The sequence below is a fragment of the Ornithodoros turicata genome, chromosome 3 (assembly GCF_037126465.1).
Source record: "Ornithodoros turicata isolate Travis chromosome 3, ASM3712646v1, whole genome shotgun sequence".
Taxonomy (NCBI): domain Eukaryota; kingdom Metazoa; phylum Arthropoda; class Arachnida; order Ixodida; family Argasidae; genus Ornithodoros; species Ornithodoros turicata.
The window spans coordinates 70513614-70538882 of NC_088203.1; the positions used below are offsets into that span (position 1 = coordinate 70513614).

Consider the following 25269-nt stretch of genomic DNA (forward strand, 5'->3'; position numbering starts at 1 on the left):
ATGCGCTTGGGTACGGCAATCAAGGGAACACCTGCAAGAAGAGTGTCAGGGGAACGCCCTGAGGGAGGGGAGTCGAGTAGGAAGGGGAGCCAAGTGAACACCCTTAGTAAGGGAGTCAAGAAAACACCCTTACAAGGGGATTAGCCTAAACACCTCAAAGGGAGTCATATGTGTGACGCGGGTGGACACCCCTAAGGGAGTTTCCCGTACTCTTTTTTTTTTTTTCCTTAGAGTGTACGTGAAAGTGAAACGGCTCGGCACTTCTTACGTTTGCGCGCTCACATTCCCCGTCACCCGTTCCTCAGGAAAATTCGATACTGCTCTGAAAGCGACTTCTATCGAGTAGCTCAGAGGACACGCCAGTGTCTCACAGGCTTCGTAGCTAAGAACGTAACACCACCGGACGTCCCGTTGTCTCTGCCGGTACCACCGACCTTCGTAAGCCTTCCGAACCTTCTGGAAAGAAGAGATCAGGTTCCACTCAAGTCTTTCGAGCCCATTCTTATGCTCTGGTAGACGAGAAGTTTTCTACGTCTACAGCAACATATACAGATGGCGCATCCAGAAGCGGCAAGTCCCCTTCGGCATTGGATTGGATTGGAAAAAGAAAGAAAATTATGGAGAGGTTAGTCCCGACCCAGTCAGAACTGGCTACTCCAAAACGCGTTTGTGGGTGAAAAAAAAGAAAGAAAAAGGTTAGCTACGAAAAATAGAAGTACAAACAAACAAACAACCAAACACAGGAAACAAGAAAGGGGTAGAGTGGGTGCAGCAGGATAAAGCATAAAGGAAAACGGGGGAAAGGAAAGGGGGAGACGTTCGACGCCGAGAAACACTCACTGCACAATGTCAGATATAGTGCGAACACAATGTCACCGAAGTTTTCACAGAGTGTCAAGCAAGTCCGAAGCGGTAAGGAAGTCCACAAGAGCGCGCAATGCCGGCAGCTGGTGTTGTGCAGGCCAGCAGCCTAGAACCTTCCCAACGGAGAAAAGGCGATTGTCGAGGCGGGCTAGTGCCGCCCCAAGGGAAAGACGAGGCTCTCTGTATCGAGGGCAGGCTTCTATAACACGCTCTGTGTCCTCCAATATCCCGCACTCGGAACAATTCTGTGTGGAAACCTTCCCAAGTTTAAAGAGGAGGCGGCCGGTATATGGCACATTGAGACGTAGCCGGTGAATGATGGAGGTAACGGCCCGGAGGAGCGCTGGGGCATTAAAAACTGCAGGTCTGGATCCACTTTGTGCAGCAGTGAGTTAACTGGGACGCATCGACGCCAGTGTTCCCCGCTCAGACGTTTCACTACTGCGTTTATCGTGCTCTTTGCATCCCCTCTTGTGAAGTAGATGGGGTGCGTGCGAACGCCACGCGCTAGACGGGTACGCCTGGCAGCTGCATCCGCCGCCTCATTTCCGGGGACACCACAATGGCCAGGGACCCACTGCAACTGGATGTCATGTCCCCGTGATACGGCAAAAGTGTACACTTCAAGGACATCATGCACCATTGGAGACAGACATCCCGATCCTGTAGAGTAGAGAAGGACTTGTAAGGACTTGTAAGATTGAGGAGTTAACGGAAGGTGACCGCAGACCTCCTGCGGCCTCTGCTGTAACCGAAGAGGGAATGAGAGGTAGGTCAAAGAGGATAAAGCTCCCCAAGCTACAGCTACAGACCTTCCGTGGAGATTTGGATCGATGGCTCCCTTTCTGGGAACAATTCTGCGAACCGGTGCACGAAAACGACGATCTCACAAAAAGTGAGAAATTTCTATACCTGCGGACGCTCTTGTCTGGACCACCCGCGGCCGCTATAGCTGGTCTGCAAGCTTCGGAGGCGTGCTACGAGGACGCTGTCAAGATACTGACCCGTCTATCTGGGGACCGGAAAAGGATCACCCAGGACCACCTTGCGAAGCTCCGGACCCTCCCAGCGGTGACGTCACCAAGTGATGTCAGAGGACTTCGACGACTATACGATCACACGCAGGCTCATATCCGTGGTCTGCGAGCTCTGGGAGTTGCCAACTCAGCGTACGCTGCTTTGCTGGTGGACATCCTTCTCAAGGCACTACCCAGCGACATCACACTGGAGTACTATCGCCGATCAGCACGTGCAACAACAGCAGCCGCTGTTCAACAGGACAGTGCATCGGGAGATGGTCAACGAGAAGTACAGCACGAGACCTCTACACCGAAAAGGAGTTAGAGAGAGTACTGGACTTCCTGCATATCGAAGTGGAAAGCCGTGAGAAGTCCGGTATGGTCAGCACGAACAGAGACGGGCCACCCAGAGGTGGAACCCTGGGAAAGAGTCTACGGAAAGAGAAGAACGTCCCAGCCGTGGCCGTACTGCAGTCATTAGCGAAAGCCACGTCAAAGTGTATCTTCTGCGACTCGGAAGAGCACAGCAGTGGAGATTGCAACACACCCATAGAACTGGAACGAAAGAAGAAGGTACTCGCGACGGACGGCCGCTGCTTCAGGTGTACCGTCAAGGGGCACCGAGCTAAGGACTGTAGGCGAAAAGTCACATGCTTAACATGCAAGGGGAAACACGTGACCTCCATGTGCGACCCTAAATGGTCGGGAAGCTCGTCAACGAAAGCGAAAGAAGTTGACACAGTTGCCATGCACGCAGCAAGCTCCGATCGAGACAGGGTCAGTGCCACTGTACTTTTGCACACGTTCCGCTCATGGGTCATCGCTGGCAATCAATCCGCATATATCCGAGGTATTTTCGACGGCGGCAGTCAGAAAACGTTCGTTCAAGAAGATGTGTCACGGCAGCTGGGGCTACCGGTACTGGATGAAGTAACCGTGCGACTGAACACATTTGGGGACCCAGAAACGTCAGTAAGTTCACACAGAAGAAGACTGGTCCAGGTGCGTTTGCGGAGCCAGTACGATCAGAAAGAGCATCTGATTGAAGCCGTAGATATTCCTTTCATCTGTAAGGACTTGGCAGACGCCACGGCAAATGACAGCTTCGTGGACGCCATCAGAAGGGAGGGCGGTCCCATTGCCGACGAAATGTTCTTCCCAGGAGCGAAAGCCGAAGTAGGAATCTGTCTTCTGATTGGAGCGGATCAGATGTGGAGGTTCCTAAAGTCCGATGTGCGACGGTCAGGGGCGGATGACCGTACAGTTGCGGTGAACACGCAGTTAGGCAGGACGTTCCAAGGTCCCACCGCTGTCCTGTCGTCAGTCACCGGAGACGTCACGCTTACCTGCGCGTTACACGTGGAGGCAAGCACCGAGGAAAGGCCGTTTGATCTCCGAATGTTCTGGGAGCTGGATGGTCTTGGGATAACAGACGGCGCAAATGACCAGCGCTCAGAGGACGACGCAGTGTGGCTACATTTCCAGGACACCATACAAAAGGAGGACGGCCGATATAAAGTGAGTTTGCCGTGGAAGACTGGCAGTGCCTCGCTGAGGGACAACCGGGAAGTAGCTGAGCGCAGGCTGAGAAGCCTGATGAAGAGACTTCGTTCGAACAAAACTCTTCTGCTGGAGTACGATTGTGCGATGAGGAAGTACCTCAACGACGGACATGCAGAGGTAGTTACCGAAGCGGAGCAAGCACCAACAGAGCATATTTATTATATGCCACACCAGGCGGTTGTCCGGGAGAATTCAACGACAACGAAGCTCAGAGTTGTCTTTGATGCTTCCTCGCATGCCCCGGGAACCGCATCTCTGAACGCGCATCTCGAAAAGGGACCGAAGCAAAACACGGAACTACTGCCGCTGCTGCTGCGCTTTCGGACGGTCAAGGTCGCTCTGGTGGCGGACATTGCCAATGCGTTTCTCCAGATTGTTGTCAGGGAAGAGGATCGTGACGCACTTCGTTTCCTGTGGTGTAACGAAACACCGAAGGAAGATGGTCAGTTGCCCAACGTGGAAGTCTGGAGAATGACCAGAGTACCGTTCGGTACAACCTCCAGTCCTTTCCTTTTGTCGGCGACAATACGGTACCATCTAAAGAATGTGGAAGAGCACCTACAGGAAACGGCAGCGCATCTTGCAAATTCCTTTTATGTGGATGATCTATTGACTGGCGCTTCAAGCGAGGATGAAGCTGAACAACTGTACAAAGACGCGAATACCGTCATGAGGGCGGCTGGGATGGAGTTAAGAAAGTGGGCATCGAATTCCCCGGTTCTCAATCGCCCTTTCGCAGATCACGAGCCACTCTTAGAACAGCACTACGCAGCGACCATAGAAACAGGACTTTTGGGATTACGGTGGAATCGACACACTGACAGCATCAAGCTCGCGGAATGCAGCCCACCCAACACCACGTCGGCGGGCAACACGAAACGGTCGGTACTACAGCTCTCAGCCTCGATTTTCGACCCACTTGGTGTTGCCAGTCCATTCGCGATACGGGCTCGCATGCTTTTCCAGCGCATCTGGCAGCATGGTCTTAATTGGGACGACGAACTACCAGAAGAAATAGCTTTGGAGTGGAAGCGCTGGTGCGAGGAACTGCCGGACATGGCTAGAATCGAAATACCTCGGTATGTGAGCCAAGGGGTTGAAGACATTGCGAACGCAATCCAGGTGCACGTCTTCACGGACGCCAGTCAGTCGGCTTACGGAGCCAGCGTATACCTGCGCACAGAGGACGTCAATGGAAAGGTCGTGGTCACGCTGATGGTTGCTAAAGCACGAGTTGCGCCGCTAAAAACGCTGACCCTACCCCGCCTAGAACTCATGGGAGCTCTAATAGGATGTAGGCTGGCCAAAAGCCTTTTGGGTGCGCTCTCTCACCTTCCCCTCCAGCTAATCTTCTGGACAGACTCGAACATCGTACTCTGTTGGATTAAAGGATCGGCACTGCGGTGGAAGCAGTTTGTACGCAACAGGGTGACAGAAATTCAAACTGCAACCGATCCAGCTGCTTGGAGGCACTGTCCAGGGGAACAAAATCCAGCGGACCTGCTCACAAGAGGTGAAAGCATGGAGAAACTGCTACACAGCAAGATATGGTTCAGAGGCTCTGCATGGTTGTCGGAGTCGGCGGAGTTATGGCCCAGCGGCACTCACGAACCGCAGGTGAACGAAGAGACTGTAGAAGCAGAACGGGTAAAGATACAAGTGCTCTTCGTGGACACTGACACTACTACTTCCAGCCTACTGAGGCTAGAGAACCACAGTAGTTGGTATTTCGTGTTGAGGCTCACAGCATGGATTCGCCGCTTTGCAGACCGTTGCAGGCGAAAGAAGAGGCGGCAAGGGTCCCTAACTGCTAATGAGGTTCATGAGGCTGAGGTCCATTGGGTTAAAGAGGCACAAAGGTCCGAGTACTACAAGGAGCTACAGGAGCTCGCAGATGGGGGCATGGTGAGCCAGAAGTCTCCGATCGCCCTCTTGCAGCCAGTTCTGGACCAGGATGATATTTTAAGGATCTCGGGGCGGTTGCAGCACTCGACATTGCCAACGGACGTAAGACATCTGGTGCTCCTCCCGCACGGACACAGAGTCACCGAACTGATCGTTGAGGCGGCTCATCGACGGCTTCTCCACGGGGGTGTGCAAGACACCATAACCGAAGTGCGAGAGCGATACTGGGTACAGCGATGCCGGCAACTAGTCAAAAAAGTTCTCTTTCGATGCAACGCATGCACACGACACCGGGTAAAGCCAGCGTCTGCACCTGTTGCACGACTGCCCAGCGAGCGGGTGACTGAGAGCCGGCCATTCCAAGTGGTTGGGATAGACTTCGCGGGACCGTTGATCATCAAACCAACAGGTGGAGGCAACAAGAAGTCTTACATAGCGCTATTTACATGCGCAGTCACCCGTGCGGTGCACTTGGAACTAGTATCGGATATGACGACTCAAAGTTTTCTCCTGGCGTTCAAACGTTTCACTTCCCGGCGAGGGCTTCCATCGGTTATCTACAGCGACAACGCCGCAACCTTCAACAAGGCCGAGAAGCAAGTGTGGAAAGCACTGAAAGACCCAGCCTTCCAGGACCACCTCACCACCGTAGGAATTAATTGGAAATATATCGTCGAACGCGCGCCCTGGTGGGGCGGTTTCTGGGAGCGACTGGTGAGAAGTGTCAAGACTGCGCTAAGAAGGACGCTCGGGAGGAACTGCTTCAGCTTCGAGGAGCTCACCACTGTTTTACATGACGTAGAGGCAGTCATCAACTCTCGCCCTCTGACGGCTGTGAACGATACACCAGAAGACAGAGAGCCACTGACACCGGCCCACTTCCTGGTAGGGAAGCGGGTGACTTCTTTGCCACCTTTCGACATCAACCTTCAGGGGCCGACCACAGACACGCGGGCGTACTGGAAGCTTCATCAACAACTACTAGACTGTTTTTGGAAACGTTGGAGAACTGAATATCTTCTGCAGCTGCGGTCCGCCCATGGTGTCAAATCCTCTGGTGAAACGACACCGCTTCACGTCGGGGACCTGGTCATAGTGCACAATGAAAAGCTGCCCCGGCGCATGTGGAAGACAGGACGGGTTGTGGAGCTGTTTCCCGGAAGAGATCGTAACGTCCGTGCGTGCGCTGTAAGATTGACTGATGGGACAGTGCTACGGAGGCCAATTCAGTTGCTGTATCCATTAGAGGTTTATTGACTGAGTTATCGTGTGTTAGTAGTTTCACAAGAAAAATGAGACTTCTCATTTTGCCGGGGAGGATTTTGCAGATTTGAGTTAAATAACTTCGTTGTCGGCGTAAATAAGGCATGAACGAGGAGGACGATGTGGCCTCTCGGGGACCTTAAATAGCGTGTGAGCCAATGATTGGGTAATATTTCTTGTTTGTTATGTTGCTGTTGTTGGATGGAGCGAAGCGCTCCGACCAGTTCCATAAAGAAGTTTGAAATTTTCTCGAAGTCGTGGGTCCATTCTTGAATACAGGGTGCTTCGGCAGAGATTTGTGCTTGGGGATGATGCTTCGGTGGGCAAGAACGGCTTGGCTGTACCCAGACGCTGGACGACGAATCAAAGCGCGCACTAAGGGGTGTCGATGGTGGCGAGTTGCCAGCCTCAGATAGTGGCTAAGAGACTGATCGAGCCTCATGATGGGTACAGGTGGCTCCCTGGCTTCCGCGAAGACTAGAGCAGTTGGTGTGGACTTCTGGACGCCGAGGCACGTCTTGATGCTCTTCGCAAGAATGGTCTCCAGCAGTTGCTCAGATGTGGGGCAGAGATGATGCAGTACTGGAAGGTGGTAAGTCAATACCTGACGTACAAGGGACCGGTGAAGACCGAAAAGAGCCCTAGAAGTGAGCCCCCACCGGGTACCACAGAGGTGGCGCAGAACATTCAGTCGGGACTCTGCTGTGTCTTTCAAGCAGCGAACTTCTGCTCTCCACGATAAGCTGCGGTCGAGGATGAGACCAAGGAACCGGTGGTGCGTAACGCGCCTCACTGGGTGCCCACTTATGTAGAGCTGAAGGTTTCTCAAATGGCGGCGTGTGAAAGGCAAAAACAGCCTTTTCATGGGACAGGTCCATACCTCTCTCTGCCAGGAAGGAGGCTACAATGTCCAGCGCGCTTTGCAGGCGGCGTTGTAGTGCTGGCCACTGCTTTCCAGAAGACCAGATACAAATATCGTCAGCGTACAAGCTAACATTGACGCCCCGTGGCAGGAGGGAGGGTAGTGCGGCCATGAGAACGTTGAACAGGAGCGGGCTAAGGACGCTTCCCTGTGGGACACCAGCTGCTGTACCGTGATGAGGGGTTTCGCCTTCTGAGGTTTTCACGTATACGGACCTGTCTCGCAAGAAGTCAGAGATCCACCTAAGGGCTCTCCCCGTGACGTCCATAGTAAAAAGCCCATGAAGCACGTGATTGTGACTTGTGGTGTCATAGGGTCGCTTAACATCCAGAAAAACGGCAACACTCAGGAGGCCGTCAGCACTAGCCTGTTCCATGTGGGATACCACATTTATCACGCAGCCCATCGTGCTACGTCCCCGTCTAAAGCCAGCCTGCGCTGGATCCAGAAGGCTTCGGGATTCCAGCAACCATTCGAGGCGGTTCAGGATTAACCTTTCAACAAGTTTGCACAGACAGCTAGTGAGGCTGATGGGCCGAAACGATGCCAGTTCTCTTGGTGACTTTCCTGGTTTCAGCACCGGGATTACGCGGCCAGTCTTCCACATGTCAGGTACGACTCCGTCCCTCCGTCGTCATATCGACCTCGACTTCATAGGCAAGAAAGGACGTTTAAGCCACAAGTTCGAAATTTATGTAAAGTGATGGACTACACTACAACAAACACGCGTGGCACTGTGCAAAAGGGGGATTCCCGTAACGGTGAAGTAAGTCGGAGTGCAAGAGAAAGTCATCTGCTATTCACATATTAAGTGCACAGGCGATCGCACAGCATTACCGCAACTAAATCAAACCGAACGCCATGCGGCATGGTATAGATCAAGTATGGCATTATTAAGCCGAAACTCTGACGCTCTCGACCTGTCGTTACTCTAATAACTCCCCCTACAAACAAAAGACAGAAAGAGAAAGAAAAAATAATAAAAGGAAAAAGAAAACTACGCAGACCGCGAATTGAACCGCAGCCCTCGAACGTTACGACCAACGTCTTTACCACTGCGCTAACACTGAACCCGTCAACATTTCTTTTGTCGTGGGAACAAAATTGGAGCGTCCCACAGTTGCGCACAAGACAAATTCAACTTTCATGTCTTACATGCACATTTTCTGGAGAACCCATTGTTTTGGCCAAGTACAACAAAAATAGCACACCTGTGCATTCTGCCATGAAGCCAACACGGCGAAAATAAGTCATCCAGGAACAAAACTGTGACGCTCATGCGCTTCCATTCCACTGGCACGCCATCGAAGGGCCTCTCACACCAACACCCGTGTGTGGAGATTTCTTTCTGAAGCTCAGGGTTAACAGATATTCTAACAAAACCAGATAGAATGCATTGCTTCAATGGAGGGCAGCGAGTACGCCGGTCAAGCAAACTTTAAGAAACTCTGTCCCGCATTTCTGGGAATGAAAAAGAGCATAAAAATTGGGGGCTTGAGATAATCCCCGGTTCAGATCACATGATTGATACGAGGGGGCGTATGCCGTAAACTGGATAAAAGGCATCGAGACTGATGCGGTGGGGTCTTTCTTGCTGTGGAGATTGGGACGACACGTGCTGTGCGAAAGGTATGCAATAAATCCTTGTTTGTTATTTGAACCTTTTGCTTGCTGAGTCTTCCTCGGCGACGGAGCGGACGGACTGACGCCCCGAGGTTGTGGAAACACGGGTTTCCACAACTGGCGCCCAACGATTGGGGGCACAGTTCGTCCGTTCGACAGCGAGGAGGACGCAGCACGCGTTGTTCATTTTTCGTTTGGTACGTTTTCTTTTTTCTTTTTTTTCTTTCATTCAGGACCCGCCGATTTGTTCGTGTTCTTTTTCCGGGGTGTCATTTTTTTTCTTTTTGAGCTAGCGTTTTTGTTTGTTTGAGTGCGTTTGCTTGTATTTGAGTGCTTTAGAGCTCCCACTCGGTGCCCGAGCCCCGGAGCCGATGCACCATTCGCCGCCAGGCCGATACAACCTCCGGAGTAAAGGCCCTGTTCATCAGCGGTCCCGTTCAGAGGAGACTCTGGTTTCGGACAACTCGGCGCCTTCGGAGCCTAAAGGACCAGCCGAGGACAAAGAGGTACATGCAGTGCCTCCGTCCGAAGGTACGCCAACTACGGTACCTGCAGTGCCGCAGTTGGACTCCGCTATAACGACAGAACTCTTGTCACGCATGACAGAGTTATGTTCGTTGGTGGCACAACGCCTTGATGCCGGGTCGGTTTCGCCGCCGCAGGCACAAGCGCCCCTGCGACTGAATTTACCGGTCCCTACCTTCTTAGGGTATACCGATAAAAAGTCGGTCGCCGACTTCTTGGATGACCTTACAGCCTATCAGACTGGTATGGGAATCTCAGATGAGGTCCTGATACAACGCATCCTGCAGATTGCTTTTATCGGGGACGCCGCTCGCTGGCTTCGGCTGCAGTCGAGGTTTACGTCCGTTCAGGACTTTCAGAAGCGGTTTAAGAGCGAATTTCTTCCCCCGGATTACGAATATCGTATCCTGGAGGAGCTGCATAAGCGAACTCAGCATCCAGATGAGACCTTAGCAGAATTCGTTCGGGCCTTGCAAGACCTGTAGAGCAGAGCTGAACCGACTGCTACAGAGGAGCAGCGTGTGACGCGGGCTATCCGTCAGTGTCATCCTCGCTACCGGCCCTATCTTCGGGCCCATCGCTTTAATGGCCTTGAAGCGCTGGCGCAAGAGGCTCGCACAATTGAAGGAGACCTCTTAGCGGAACTCGAGTATCGACCCCGCCTGAATTGGCGTTAGAACCGCGCTGTGCGTGGTCAGCGGGAGCAGCCTCGGCTGAGCGCCCACCTGCAGTGGGACTGGATGAGCACAACCGCAATTGTTATGCGGAGCCATCACGCCGAGCACCTGATCCCTTCCGTTATGAACAGAGGGCGATCCCCGCAGGAACGAGCTTTGGCAGACCCGTCCTGTCCCATAATCATGGTCAACCCGGCTATTCAGCTGGCGAAACCCCAAGGAGGCCGCAGGAGCAGCGGCATGTTCCGCGGCAGCAACGCAGAATGCCAGCCGGCTGTTGGACGTGCGGCAGCCCGAACCACTTTCGTCGGGACTGTCCGCAGCAAAGACCAAACCCCCGTAATGTGCCAACGGGAAACGGTCGCAGCCGATGCCGGTAAACAATCGCTCAGCGACGTCGGCTATCTGCCGAAAGAGCGAACGAACGGTTACAATTCGTGACCCTGATAATTCAGAAGCTGGCTTTGCAAGCAGCAAGAACAAAGGAGACGCCTTAGCTCCTTTTGCTCTTTCTGTCCGAGATAACATCGAGGACAAAGAGCCAAACATCACTGTTCGAATTTGGGGGAGAGATTACATCGCCCTTATCGACACGGGAGCTACAGTCTCCCTTATCGGCGATTGTGTTTACGAGCACTGCGCATCACGGAATACGGAATTGCAATCCACAGATGTCACTTTACGTCTTGCTTCAAATGACGTGATTCCAGCACAAACTGCAGTTGTGCTCTGGCTTCGCTTTGATGGAAGACGACGAAAGCAGCGCTTCGTCCACCTTCCTGGCCTGGCAGTGCCCGTTATCCTGGGCAGAGACTTCATCATCCGGCAGAAATTTGTGCTGGACCTGCCCAATGGAGGATACATCTACCACGGATCGTCAGGATTTTTTCCTTTCGCCGTGTCACAGGACAGCAGTTCAGCTAAGCAAGCTGCAGCAACGTCCGTCGAACCGTCCCCGCTCCCGACTGTCTTGGGGTCATTCCATGGTCCCGAGGAGGAGCGCCGTCACCTTGAACAAGTACTGCGGCAGTTTGAAGGTGACTTAACGAAAAAACCCGGGAAGTCGTCTGTGTTACAGCATAGCATAGACACGGGTAACGCTAGGCCCTGGCGTTGTAATCCGAGACCGCTGAGTGTGCATTAGCGTGCTTTGTTAGACGCTGCTCTTGATGAAATGCTCCAAACCGGTGCAGTTCAAAGGTCCCAAGCCCTTGGACGTTTCCTGTCGGCCTGGCTCCGAAACGTAATGGTACGGCTAGGTTATGCGTCGACTACCGTAGACTTAACGCAGTCACTGTAAGGGACTCTGACCCCTTTCCGTCCATCGAGTCTATTACGTATTCCCTGGGCAACGCTACAGTGTTTTCAACGCTTGGTTGTAGTAGAGGGTTTTTGCAAATTCAAGTTGCCCCGGAAGATGTCCCGAAAACAGCCTTTACCTGTCATAGGGGTTTGTTTGAGTTTGTACGGATGCCTTTCGGTCCGTCTAACTCTCCCGCCAGTTTCCAACGGCTCATGGATACCGTATTGGGAGATTCGAAGTATAACTTCCCGATGGCGTACATGGATGATGTCGTAGTGTTTTCCAGAAACTTTCAGGAACACTTGAAACACCTGTCAATCGCCCTTGCAAGGATGAAATAGGCGGGGCTAACCATCAACCCCCGCAAGGTGCAGCTGGCATCGCCTAGGATCAGCCTTCTCGGCTTCAGGGTGGACAGAGGAACCATCAGTCCTAGCGATGACAAGCTAAAGGCGATCATGGAGCATCCGGTTCCCGGTAACGTAAAAGCCTTGCAGTGTTTCTTAGGTATGGTTGGTTTCTACAGACAATTCATTCCTAATTGCGCTGAGATAGCGCTGCCCCTTAACCGGTTGTTGCAGTTGTCCCTGGCAGTGGGGAGAGGAGCACTAACAATCATTTCGAGCTCTTTCTCACGCAATCGCTAATACGGCCAGGCTATATTTGCCTGACTTGAACAAACCGTTTGTACTGCAAACAGATGCTAGTGATTATGGAGTTGGCGCAGTTCTCTTGCAGGAGCATGACGCTATTCTCTGTCCAGTGGCTTTTGCAAGTCGCACGCTGAATCCGGCAGAACGGAATTACTCCGTCACGGAAAAGGGATGCTTGGCGATCATCTTCGCTCTCAGGTAGTTCGATCTGTACCTGGACGGCACCACTTTCACCGTCCAGACTGACCACCAGGCACTTTCTTGGCTGCAGCGGCTCCGCAACCCATCTGGACGTCTTGCCAGGTGGGCCCTGACGCTACAAGGCTACTCCTTCAACGTGGAGTACAGGCGGGGCTCGACGAACGTGGTAGCAGACGCGCTTTCCCGTGCGCCTCTACCGGAGGGGGGAGAGGAAGGCACCGAGGCGCCTTCCCAGCTCCTGGCAGCAGCACAAGTGGCACGAGACGTATCTTCGTCTTGGGGCACGGTCGTGAGCAGAGAGCAGCTCCTAGACGCTCAGATAGCGGACGGCCTTTGTCAGCGGGTGTCTCAATGGTTAGCTGAGCAGGACTCGGCAGGCACCGGAACGATTGACGGACGGCACGACTCCTATCTGCTGGGCGAGGATGGCATCCTGTTCAGATACATACCCCAGGCGGATGACGATGACGGCTCATCCCCATTCAGAGTCGTGGTGCCACGGAAGTTGCGTAAGTCTTTCATACGTTACTTTCATGATTCGGCCTTGGCAGGTCACAGCAGTGGCAGGAAAACTTATGAAAAGTTGTGTCGTGTTGCGACATGGCCAGGAATGAGGCAGGATGTAACTAAGTATGTTCGCACTTGTCCCGTATGCCAAAGAGCAAAACCTCGTGGTGGTTTACCCCCTGGGCGCTTACAGCCTATTCAGAGAAATAGGCCCTGGCAGATAATTGCTTGTGATGTGATGCGACCGTTTCCACGTAGTCCTACAGGTAACCAGTATTTGTTTGTGGTTACTGATCATTTCACGAAATGGGTTGAGCTGTTTCCTCTCAGGACACTGACTTCCCAGAGAGTGTGGCAAAGACTACTCGACACCTTTTGCCGGATCGGGTTTCCTGCTCAGCTCATCACAGATAAACGCTACCTACTTTACAACTAAGGTGTTCTCAGATTCTTGCGCTGTCTTAGGCATTCAGCACAAGGAGACTTCCCCATATCACCCTCAGGCTAACATTACCGAACGTGTTAATCGGAAGCTGAAAATGATGTTGGTTGCTTTTACTAGTCAGCACCACCGTGATTGGGATCTTCGCCTGGCTGAACTGGCGTTCGCTACACGGACAACAGTAAACAGATCTACAGGCTTCACCCCGGCGTTCCTGAACTTGGGACGAGAGGCACCTTTTCCAGTGGAGAATGCTCTACGCCTCCGGGGTGGCAGTACCCAGCCTCCTTATTCAAGGTTCGCTGAGGAACTCTGAAGTCGACTGGACGATGCAGCTCGGACGGCTCGGGAGAATCTGGACGTCGCACGGTTGGACCAGGCTCGCCAGTACAACCGAGCTCGACGGAACCTCACCTACAGCGTCGGTGACCTCGTCCTCCGAAGGACTCACCCGCTAAGTGACGCCCCACACGGCTTTGCAGCTTCTTGCAGGTTTCGCAGTCTTCAACTATGATCTTCTGGGGGAGAGCCTTTTCAGGCCCTCGCGATTTGAAATAGCTTTCTTACCGGATTCCCCTTTTCTTTCCTCGCAGACTACGATGCCTCCTCGTGCGAAGAGTCGATGCATGACACAGCCGGACACTGCGCGAACCGCTACTCAGTCTGGTGGACCCTCCGGCTTGACCTGCTCTGCACCTGGGCCAACGCACACTCCAGATTGACGAGCCGTAGCTACCTGGACCGTTGTCTTGGCCGGATGACCCGTCCGTTGGGCATCCCGATCGAAATGGTCCTCCCAGCCCCGTCCCCTCAGAGGAGAAGACTCGACCGAAGTGCCTGCCCCGTTCAAGGGCTTAACTCTGAGCGACCGCCACCCCTGTGACCCCCCGATCCCGCACTCCGACGAGGAACTCAGGCTCCTCTGCCCTCTCTATGGGGTGCCGGAACTTCATCGGCAAACCCATCGCCGGGGCTCACTCCACAAGGAAAAAACAGAGGCTGCTCGTACCTCCGGGGATGTCACGGCTGCATTGGCCACCCTTCGTCGACATCGGCCGGACCTTCTGAAGGAAACTGAAACGGTCGCCCCCTCAACACATCGAGCCCCGACAGACGACTACCCGGACTATGTCATCCTCGACATGTCGGATAGTATCCCAAGCAGCACAATGTACTGAAAGTTGAGTGCAATAGAGATGGACGGTATGTGTCTTATCAATGTTCTTTAGTTTCACGAGTCTGTTCAAGGCCTTCCACCTACCCGTCCACCCCTATTGCACTCGACTTTCAGTACATTTTGCTGCTTGGGATGGTGTAAACTTTGAGGGTGGGGGAATGTGTGCTTGAGATAATCCCCGGTTCAGGTCACATGATTGATACGAGGGGGCGTATGCCGTAAACTGGATAAAAGGCATCGAGACTGATGCGGTGGGGCCTTTCTTGCTGTGGCGATTGGGACGGCAAGTGCTGTGCGAAAGGTATGCAATAAATCCTTGTTTGTTATTTGAACCTTTTGCCTGCTGTGTCTTCCTCGGCGACGGAGGGGACGGACTGACGCCCCGAGGTTGTGGAAACACGGGTTTCCACAAAATCAAAGCAGCGTTCCGTTCTTTTCCTTGGAATGCTACATGAATCTCAATAGTTATCTCTTCACAGCGATATGCCTTATCATCACTAAAACAGCTTATCCCTCGCAGTAGTCACCATTAGAGCCCTGCACGGGTACGGGCCCGACCCGGCCCGCGGGCTGGGCCGGGCTTGTTATTGGCTGTGTGCTCCGGGCCAGCCGGGCCCGGGCCGACAAAATACGTCAACCCCGTTGGCCGGGTCGGGCCCACAAATGACGCCAGCACGACGGGCCGGGCCCGGGCCGACATACATGTTTCCGAGAGTAATGCTAAGAGAGTCCGAGAGACACGCAGCTAATTCCACGCAATGGAGGACTATTAGTTCATATTGCCACGAATCATCTTCGAGAAACTTCGAGGGCAGGCACGAAACGGTACATCTCATCCCGGCGCGTGCTAAAGAAGAAGCAAGAAGTTTCCAGGCATATCGCCTGCTCTCTGGGAACCGCACGTGCTGTTTCTGGACCTTTCGACGCTCTGGAGCTTTCGACGTTTCTGGACGCTTAAATACTTGTGCGCTCCAGGCTGGAGCATCCATTCATGCTTTCAACTTAGTTGTGTTCAGAGAGCTATCACTCTTGTGTCTTTGCTACCAAGTAGTTTAATAAACCGTTTGCTGTTTATTCGACGACTCGCCGGCCCATTTCGCTTCGTGACATTTCTGGTGGAGGTACTGATTTCTGGAGGTACTCAGTGAGATCGGCGGTCGTACAGTACGACGACGTTGACGACTGGCTCGACCATTTCGAGCGGATCGCTGGGTTTAACAAGTGGAACGATGACCAGAAGCTCGTCAACATCTAGTTCTTTCTTGACGGGACGGCGCGGACCTGGTTCGAGAACAGGGAGGACTCTTTTACGTCCTGGAAGGTATTCAAAGACAAGCTCCGCGAGGCGTTCACTTTCGAGCAACGAACGGAAATCGCCGAACAACTACTCCAGAGTCGGGTTCAGCTACCAAACGAAAGCGTCACCGGCTTCGTTGAAGATGCGGCTTTTCAAACGAGTTGATCCGAAAGCCTCCGAAGAAAAGAAAGTTCACCGGCTCATGAGAGGTGTGAAAGAGGAGATTTTTCACGCCCTATCCCGTAACCCACGAAGACAAACTTTCCTGACCGAAGCCGTCAGGATTGAGAGGGGTTTACTCTCTCGGTCGGACAGCGACCTCAGGACTACCAAGCCTTCGCCGCGCCTGCAGGCTTCGACGTACACCCCCTCAGGCAATTGATCCGAGAGGTGGTTCGGGAAGAAGTACGAGCTCTCCTCCACCCAGAAGAAACAGGAGCTCCTTTGGCCTCCATCGGAGCGATAATAAAGGAGGAGGTGAGCGTATGACACCTTACGCACACCTCGCACTCTTCCCAGCATGCCTTTCGCCTGTTCGTTGCTAAGACGCACAGCGACTCCGCTAGCGGACGACAGTCGGCCTCCTCCTCACGCAATTGCTCCGCGCCAAAACTGGCACCGTCTTCTGCCAGCACAGTCTCGAACAACTGCGCGTGTAATATGTACTGACCTAACCTGACCTAACCTCACTACACGAAAGCCAAGCTCTATGGCTGATGCGTAGGAGTACCACAAATGATACCCGTCGAGATCTAGTGCTTTCATTATGCATTCTTGGCAACGAGCGAGAGGGAACAGGCGAAAGGCATACTGGGAAGAGTGCGAGGTGTGCGTAAGCTGTCATAGGTAAACAATGGGCGCATGGAGATGACATGATCGCCGCTGCCGAAACTTTCCCGGGGAAACTGATCTCTGGAGGAATTTGTGGAACCGAGCGCCGCATATTCATTACAGATTACGATGCACCTTGCATAATTACATCCAGGTATGTAGATTTCAAGGTTCAAATCGAGTGACGGACCTAAACTAGACATGGACCGATATTCATTTTTCAGCATTTTCATGTTCAAAATCTTCCCTTGCTTGCGTTCGGTACAATCCTACAGAATGTTTGTCAAACACATATGAGGGGTTTTCTGATCTCAATGAGGACGTTACTTAGTTGCACACATTTAATCAGAAGGCTAAACCATACATAACTCAAAGTACGGTAAAAAGACAGTCTTCATAAGCGGGACGGGAGCCACGTCGGCTTCGCTCCATGCATCAGCACAACAGTCCCAGTTCTAAAATGAAAACGAAGAAAGCTGCCGCGTACAATCCGCGAAGGGGCGCTACCAAATATACACAATAACTAAGACAAGCCTGTAGAGGCAGCACACTCCCCGTCCGGTATCTGAAGATACCACAAATTCCCCAACAAGCATGTAAATGTTCACAGTTCATGATCACTTAATAAAAGGAAAATTTCGCAAATGGGGCTCTGGAAAACCTTCACTAGTCCGTTCTTGTGGATCTTAAGCTCTACCTTACGCACCCTCCCGTCAGAACTGGGTAGAGTCTTGATAACGCGACCCATAGGCCACTCATTTCTCTCGGCATCCTTGTCCTTCGGCAAGACAATGTCACCTTCTCGGACGTCTCGTTGAGCTGTTTGCCACCTGCGACGGCCCTGCAATGTTGGAAGGTATTCCTTCCTCCAGCGGTCCCAAAAGGTGTTGGCCATTGACTGCACTTGTTTCCAGTGCCGTCGGTAGACACTGTCATGCCCAAATTCTCCAGGAGGTGGAGGGTTTCTGCCCGTCTTCTGAGTGAGAATCATACTTGGAGTCAAAATCGTTGGGTTTTCCGGATCTGTTGACACCGGAGTCAAAGGTCTGCTATTTACGATCGCTGCGATCTCCGCAAAGAGTGTGACAAGCATATCGTGTGAAATCACTGACTTGTTCGTGCCTAGAAGCACAGAGTCCACGATGCGACGAACAATCCCGATCATGCGCTCCCAAGCACCACCCATGTGAGAGGCGTGAGGGGGATTGAAAACCCACGTGCATTCTTGAGACTGCAGATATTTGCCAACATCGTTGTGGCCAGGCGACGCAGTGTTGATCTTCAACTCTTTGCACGCACCGACGAAATTGGTTCCGCAATCGGACCGCAGCAGTTTAACCGGACCTCTAATAGACAAGAACCGTCTGAGAGCGTTGATGAAGCTCGAAGAATCCATCGATTCAATGACTTCAATGTGTATCGCACGTACGGACAGGCAAGTAAACAACACAGCACACCTTTTGCTATGTGCGAGTCCACCTCTAGTTCTGCGCGCTTTAACCTTCCATGGTCCAAACACGTCGAGGCCCACATAGGTGAACGGTGGGTCCATGCTAAGTCTGTCTCTTGGCAAATCAGCCATGATTTGCTTCTGAGGTCTGCTCCTCAGTTTGCGGCATTTGACGCACTTGTGAATCATCGAGCCGATGCAGCTTTTTGCTCCCACAATCCACAATCCTGCCGCTCTGACTGCACCTTCAGTGAAATGGCGGCCTTGATGCTCAACCCTTTCGTGATGGTGTCGGACCAGTAGTGTAGTAATATGATGTCAACGGGGCATGATGACAGGGTGCCGTTCGTCTTGGTCAAGTGTCGAGTTCTGAAGTGGTCCTCCGATTCTCATGACGCCATCCTCGTCCATATAGGGGTTCAACTTCCAAAGTGGGCTGTCCCTCGGTAGTCTGTGCTCATTTTGGATGCATCGAATCTCACTCGAGAACATTTCGCCTTGGACGGTTCTGTAGACGAGTTTCTTCGCAGCGGAAAGTTCTTCATTAGTCCTGGGCTCGAGGCAAATGTGCCAGTGTCGACAGGACACCGATGCAGTATCACCCCGAGAATGAAATGAGCGAGCGATGTGCTGAAGATTCGCTGTTGTTCGAATGAGAATCGTCCATCTTGAAAACCGCTCGAATCTGTGAGCACCCAGCCGACGCTGCGACGACACGCTGGTAGCAAGGGTGGTCACCACAGGACGAACCTCCTCGTCTGCCTCAGGGTCTATCAATCGAAACGTTTGACATTCGAAATCTGAGCCCGAGTCGTCTGTCTTGTACGAAAAGTTAGGGCCAGTTAACCACGTTGTCTTTGCAAGGCGATCAGCCGATACTGCCCGTGTGGCAATGTCGGCAGGGTTCTGTTCAGTGGGAACATAATTCCACTGTTTGGGCTGACATGACTTCCGGATCCTTTCGACCATATTGCTTACGTATACGTAGAACCTCCTGGACTCGTTGTATATGTAGCCGAGTACCACCTTGCTGTCGGTGTAGAACTTCACCTCGTCAAGGCAAACGTCGAGCTCGCTGATGATAACGTCAGCCATTTCCACTGCGAGCACCGCCCCACACAACTCGAGTCTTGGAATTGTATGTCCACGTTTCGGTGCGAGCTTGGCTTTCCCGAGGATGAACCCGACATGGTTATGACCACGAGCATCCGTGAGCTTTAAGTAAGCCACGGCAGCAATGGCTTTTGTTGAGGCATCTGAAAATATACAGAGCTCCTTACGACACGCAGTGGCGAGAGATATACCAGAGTAGGTACGAGGTATCTCGATATCTTCGAGATCTGATAGAGAGTCCCTCCAAACTTCCCATTCAACTACTTTGTGGTAGTTCGACGTCCCAATCTTCTGTCAAGATGGACAGTTCCCTCAACAACAGCCGACCACGTACAGTGACAGGAGTTGCGAATCCAAGAGGGTCGTACAAACTATTAGCTGTAGACAGAAGACCCCGCCTGGTGTGTGGCTTCTTGTTGGGAGGAACGTGGAAGGTGAAGGCATCATGTTTAATGTTCCAACTTAGGCCCAAGCTTCTTTGTGTCGGAGGGGAGTCAGTTCCCAAGTCTAGATCTTTCAGATCTTTCGCATGCTCCTCAGATGGGAAAGCTTTCATCACTGCGACGCTGTTGCAGGCTATTTTGTGCAGCCTCAGGTTTGCTACAGCCAGCATGTCCTCCGTTCTCTGGAGTAGATCGATGGCCGCTTCTTCGGTAGGGAGGGACTTCAGCCCGTCATCCACATAGAAATCTCTCTCTACAAATCGCCTGGCGTCGGTACCATACTCCCTTTCACCTTCAAGGGCGGTTCGCTTAAGTCCATACGTTGCAACAGCTGGCGATGGGCTGTTTCCGAATACGTGGAAGCACATCCTGTACTCCACAACATCCTTCTTCGGGTCGTTGTCGCGGAACCAGAGGAATCTTAGGTACTCCCTGTCCTCCTCACGAACGATGAAGCAGTAAAACATTTGTTGAATGTCTGCGGTGATGGCGAATGGTTCCTTACGGAACCGAATTAGTACTGTTTCCAAGATTAGGCCCAGTTAGAAGGACGTCATTTAGGGATGTCCCTTGAAACTTCGCGCTCAAGTCGAAAACAACACGTATCTGTTCCTGCTTCTTCGGGTGATATACGCCGAAAATAGGAAGGTACCACACTTCTTTTCCTTCTTGTCGTTCCGGGGCTAACTCAGCATGTCCGTTGGCAAAGATGTTGCCCATAAACGTAAAGAAGTGTTCTTTCATATCCGGTCTTTTGTCCAAGGTACGGCAGAGCGAGGCAAACCGAGTTCGTGCTTGTTCCCTGTTGTCCGGTAGTGGACTCCTCCTTGTGCGAAAGGGAAGCGGAGCAACCCAACTGTTTGCTTCATCCTTGGTGAATGCCTTGTTCATTATTTCCAGAAACTGCTTGTCCTCAATCGAAGGAGCGAGCTTGTTCTCGTCCTTCGACGTCTCAAACACAGAGTCACCCAGCCCTTGGATGTACGACAACGTATCGCATGACCAAGCTGGCATTGACGTCAAGTTGGCTATCGCAGCACCTTGTGTGACATTCTCTTTGATGAAGACATGACTTGGACACGGAGTAAAAGTGCTCGCGCGGCCGTTCTCTAGCAGTGTAGTGGTGAATGTACTGATACGGTCTGCCTTCCGCATCCCATTGATGCACACATCACCTACTACCACCCAGCCGAGGTCCAGCCTTTGGGCATACGGAGCATTGTTGGGACCATTCAGTTGTTGCCGTACCTTGTGCACTTGCAAAACGTCCCTGCCGAGTAGAAGCAGTATTTCAGCGTCGTCCGTCAGAGGCGGGATTAAACCAGCTATTTTCTTCAAATGTGGATGATGGTGCGCCACTTCTGGCGTAGGAATCTCATTCCTGTCGTCGGGAATTTGCATACATTCCATGAGTGTGGGTAGTGGAACTCTTACACGTCCATCGATGGACTCTACCACATATCCACTTGCTCGTCTTCCCGATGACTCAACTGTCCCAGCGCATGTTTTGAGTGTGTAGGGGGATTCATGTCCCTGCACGCCGAACACATCGAAAAAGGCCGGCCTGGCAAGCGACCGGTTGCTCTGATCGTCCAGTGCAGCGTACATCTTGAATGATAGGTCCGGCTTATCCTTTGGGTGCACTCTGACTAGACATATCTTCGAGCAAGACCTACCCCAAGTGTTGCTTCCGCACACACTTGTGCATTTAGACATCACTTTAGTTGACAAAGGATGAACGTCATCCTCCCCGCCGTGCTGGACATCACCTGCTGATGTCCCGATGCTAAAGCAGATCCCGAACTCCTTGAGCAAAGCCTTCCGTTCCGTCAGAGGCTTGGTTTGGAAGCCACGGCATTTGTTCAGCGGATGTGGCTTCCGATGCAGAGGGCATTCTTTGCTTGCATCTTTGACAGACTTGCCTCTAGATACCGTAGGGCCAGGATCGGATACTTTTGACAGAATATCTGTTTTCTTGACAGCGACTGATGTCCTGTTACTGGCATGGCATTCCTAGGTGGGGTTCTGTCGTCTCTCAGACGAGTAGTGTTGAAAGAAGTGGATGAACCGAAATGAAAGCTTGGGTCGTTTTTGGTCTTTGCTATGTCCCGAATGAACTTTGCAAAGAAGGAGAATGGAGGGAATGTTACCCTCTTTTCTTCTTTGTATCTTGACCCTTGCGTGATCCATTTCTCCTGAAGGCAATATGGCAATTTTCCCACGATGGGGTTCACACCTCGAGCTGTGTCTAGGTAACCCAGTCCTGGTAGGCGAGGATCTGCCTTTGCTGATTCCAATTCTAAAAGCAGGTCTCCCAGTTCTCGTAACTTGCGGTGGTCACTGTTGGAGATCTTGGGGAAGGCTTCAAGTCTTTTCAGGAGAGCACTCTCGATGGCTTCCGGACTACCATAACATTCCTCCAACCTCTCCCACGCTAACTGCAGCCCTGCAGAAGGATTGCCCACGTGCACTGATCTGAGCCATTTCACGTGCTGCGAGGACTCGCTTCCCAACCATTTCACCAGAAGGTCAAATTCTTCACTTGCGGTGATGCCCAAGTGGTCGATAGAGTTTTTGAATGATGACTTCCACGACATGTAGTTTTCGGACTGATCATCAAATTTGGCGAGGCCAGTGTTAACCAGTTCTCGTCGGAGAAGAAACTTTGCCAAATCTGTCGTCGTTCTGTCGACGGCCTCTGTGACTGGTACATGGTTAACAGGCTCGTGGCGAGCGTTGGCCATTCTAAATTCTTCGACTTCAGGCCTTAAACCCGCGTGAAGAGGGTCCATTTCCATCCGTTGACCAGTAGGTATAATGCTCGCAGGCGTTACGTTCAAAGGAGCAGAAGAACACATCTCTAAACCAGTTCCGAGCGTGCTTGCGTTGTAAGACTGCTTTGGTATATCCGTTTGCCAAGACGCGTGTGGATTACAGCGTGGAAGACTTGTGCTCGTATTGATCTGTGCTCCGTGTATGTCTCCGCCGTGAACATCAGTTCTTTGAAGTTGTAAGTCGTCTGTTCCAAGTGAACTTTGTCCAGCCATACGTGAACCATCGTCTAGGTTTATAGTTCGGTGTAGCAAGTAATCTTTGGCTTGCTGGACCGAACCATCTCCATCCACTGTAACGTCGTCGAGTTTAGCGGTTTCTGTGTCAGCAGCTGCCTCAAGTGTCCTGGCCTGCGCTTCGACCGCAGCTGCTTCCTTCTCTTCCCGAAGTAATTGTAAGTTGGCCTCCCATTCCACTCTCTTGCGCCTGGCGGCAGCAGCTGCCATCTGTTCTTCCTCCACCATACGAGCTCTTTCAAGTTTCATTTCTGTCTCCTTCCTACTGTAAGCCGAGTGGGCCTTGGCAGCTTCAGCATCGGCCCTCGCTCTCGCTGCTGACGCACTCACAGAAGAAATGTTGGACCGCGCAGATCTCATGGAACGTCTTGAAAACGTGGAATGTCCGGAATAATTAGAACGAAGCGAAGCTGTTTCCAGAAGGCTCTCCAAACGCTGCTTTGCTTCTATAACTGTCCTCTGGACCAAAGTATCGCGCTCTTGATCAATAGCCTTTTGTACGTCTCGTACTTGGAGGCTGTCCTCGGTGTCGATCCGTGTGAGGAAGGTAAAATACTTTTCCGAGAGAAGTTGATACCCCTTGAAGCTGGCCCTTAACTCGTTCAGCGTCCGTTGTATGACCTCGGTGAAATGTTCGACAGACACACTTCCGTTTCCTCCCATGCCCTGTCTAACTTGACTTCGAATTCTTCTTTATCAGACTCGAACCTTTCCAATGCCTTTAGCGACAAAGTCACCTTGCGTTTTGGTCGAGTAGCTTGAGGTGCTCCAACACTGGAAGCGTCACCCGCAGCCTCGTTGCTAGTGCTGTGTTCCATGATGGTCCCGAAGCCTTGCGTACGGAGAGCAGCCGTCAGAGCGAAGTGTCTTTTTACTTTTCTGGTCTCAATGAGGACGTTACTTAGTTGCACACATTTAATCAGAAGGCTAAACCATACATAACTCAAAGTACGGTAAAAAGACAGTCTTCATAAGCGGGACGGGAGCCACGTCGGCTTCGCTCCATGCATCAGCACGACAGTCCCAGTTCTAAAATGAAAACGAAGAAAGCTGCCGCGTACAATCCGCGAAGGGGCGCTACCAAATATACACAATAACTAAGACACGCCTGTAGAGGCAGCACAAGGGGTGTTCAAGTCAAACCGGGACTTTCTGTTTCCAGAGTGTACGAATGACTCGCTCTACTTCTTTTTTGGCATTTTCACCACGTGGCGGTCCAAAGTTTGTGCAAAACAGAAGACACGTGCTGGACAAGATGACCGACAACGAGGTGACCGCGCAGATACTTGTCATGAAGTTTCTCGTGAATGAAGGCGTTAAGTCAACTGAAATTCACAGAAGACTTCAGGATCAGTGTTGCCACGATACACTTAGCTGCAGCAAAGCGTTTGAGTGGTGCAAACGGTTCCGAAGCGGCCGTACATCATTGCAGGACGATCCCGGCCGGGGCGGCTCAGAGCCCAGTGTCAGAGTTCCTGAGAACATCCAACTTGTGGAGCGCCTCAAGGACCCGCGGATAACGTGTCTCGAACTGGCTCGAAAGATGGACCTTTCTGTGGGAACATCGAACACTATCATTGATGAACACCTCCAGTTTCGGAAAGTTAGTGCCCGTTGGGTCACGCAAGTGACGGTTACGTCATACTCCTGTAATCGGAGGCTCCATCCCGCTTGGCGTCCTGAGGGGTCCCTTAAACCAGCCAGCCAGCACAGAGAATGGTGGTCTGTTACCACCTTGAACGGCCGTCCGTACAGGTAGGGGCGCAACTTTGTGATGGCCCATATGAGTGCAAGGCACTCTTTTTCGGTCGTCGAATAGTTCTTCTCTGCCTTGGTTAGCGTTCTGCTTGCGTAAGCGATGACACGTTCAACGCCGTCGTGAAGTTGAACGAGCACGGCTCCTAGACCATCGTTGCTTGCGTCGGTGTGTATTTCTGTTTCGGCGTTTGGATCGAAGTGGGCAAGCACGGGTGCGGTCTGTAGACGCGTCTTCAATTCATCAAACGCATGTTGCTGGGCTTCACTCCAGATAAACGTGGATCCGTCCTTCGTGAGGGCATTCAGGGGTGACGCAATTCTTGAAAAGTTCGGAATGAACCGTCGGTAGTAGGCGCAAAGGCCAAGAAAGCTCCGAACGTCTTTCACGTTAGAAGGAATACGGTAATTTGCGATGGCCGCCGTCTTGTCGGGGTCGGGGCGTACGCCGTCGCTGCTCACGAGATGGCCGAGAAATCTGAGTTCCTTGTAGCCGAATCGACACTTCTGAGGCTTCAACGTCAGCCCTGCAGTTCTGATAGCCTCGAGGACTTGCTTTAGCCGTTCAACATGTTCTTCGAATGTTCTTCCGAAGACGACAACATCGTCGAGGTACACCAGGCAGGTTTGCCACTTCAACCCGGCGAGAACTGTATCCATAACACGCT

General features: G+C 52.2%; 4 protein-coding genes across 4 annotated transcripts; 2 read left to right on the plus strand and 2 right to left on the minus strand.

Moving 5' to 3' along the window:
• The first annotated feature begins 1626 nt into the window (after window positions 1-1626).
• On the plus strand, window positions 1627-2208 carry LOC135389615 (uncharacterized). The gene has a single exon (XM_064619650.1). It carries the CDS (start codon window positions 1627-1629, stop codon window positions 2206-2208), a length of 582 nt encoding a protein of 193 aa, XP_064475720.1.
• Window positions 2209-2261: 53 nt separating this feature from the next.
• On the plus strand, window positions 2262-6608 carry LOC135389616 (uncharacterized). Its single transcript, XM_064619651.1, has one exon. The coding sequence runs from the start codon at window positions 2262-2264 to the stop codon at window positions 6606-6608; it is 4347 nt and encodes a 1448-aa protein (XP_064475721.1).
• A 10768-nt stretch (window positions 6609-17376) lies between these two features.
• On the minus strand, window positions 17377-18411 carry LOC135389617 (uncharacterized). Its single transcript, XM_064619652.1, has one exon. The coding sequence runs from the start codon at window positions 18409-18411 to the stop codon at window positions 17377-17379; it is 1035 nt and encodes a 344-aa protein (XP_064475722.1).
• Window positions 18412-18540: 129 nt separating this feature from the next.
• Window positions 18541-20245, minus strand: LOC135389618 (uncharacterized). Its single transcript, XM_064619653.1, has 2 exons — window positions 19670-20245; window positions 18541-19626 (listed from the first exon to the last, which is right to left on the minus strand). Exons 1-2 carry the CDS (start codon window positions 20243-20245, stop codon window positions 18541-18543), a joined length of 1662 nt encoding a protein of 553 aa, XP_064475723.1.
• Window positions 20246-25269: the final 5024 nt, after the last annotated feature.

Excerpts from the sequence above, each read along its gene's own strand:
- LOC135389615 (XM_064619650.1), top strand. The coding sequence starts at position 1,627 with ATGAGAGGTAGGTCAAAGAGGATAAAGCTCCCCAAGCTACAGCTACAG.
- LOC135389616 (XM_064619651.1), top strand. The coding sequence starts at position 2,262 with ATGGTCAGCACGAACAGAGACGGGCCACCCAGAGGTGGAACCCTGGGA.
- LOC135389617 (XM_064619652.1), bottom strand. The coding sequence starts at position 18,411 with ATGATTCACAAGTGCGTCAAATGCCGCAAACTGAGGAGCAGACCTCAG.
- LOC135389618 (XM_064619653.1), bottom strand. The coding sequence starts at position 20,245 with ATGTTTTACTGCTTCATCGTTCGTGAGGAGGACAGGGAGTACCTAAGA. Across the intron at positions 19,627-19,669 it reads GATTCGCAACTCCTGTCACT|AAGATTGGGACGTCGAACTA; the intron begins GTACGTGGTCGG and ends CCATCTTGACAG.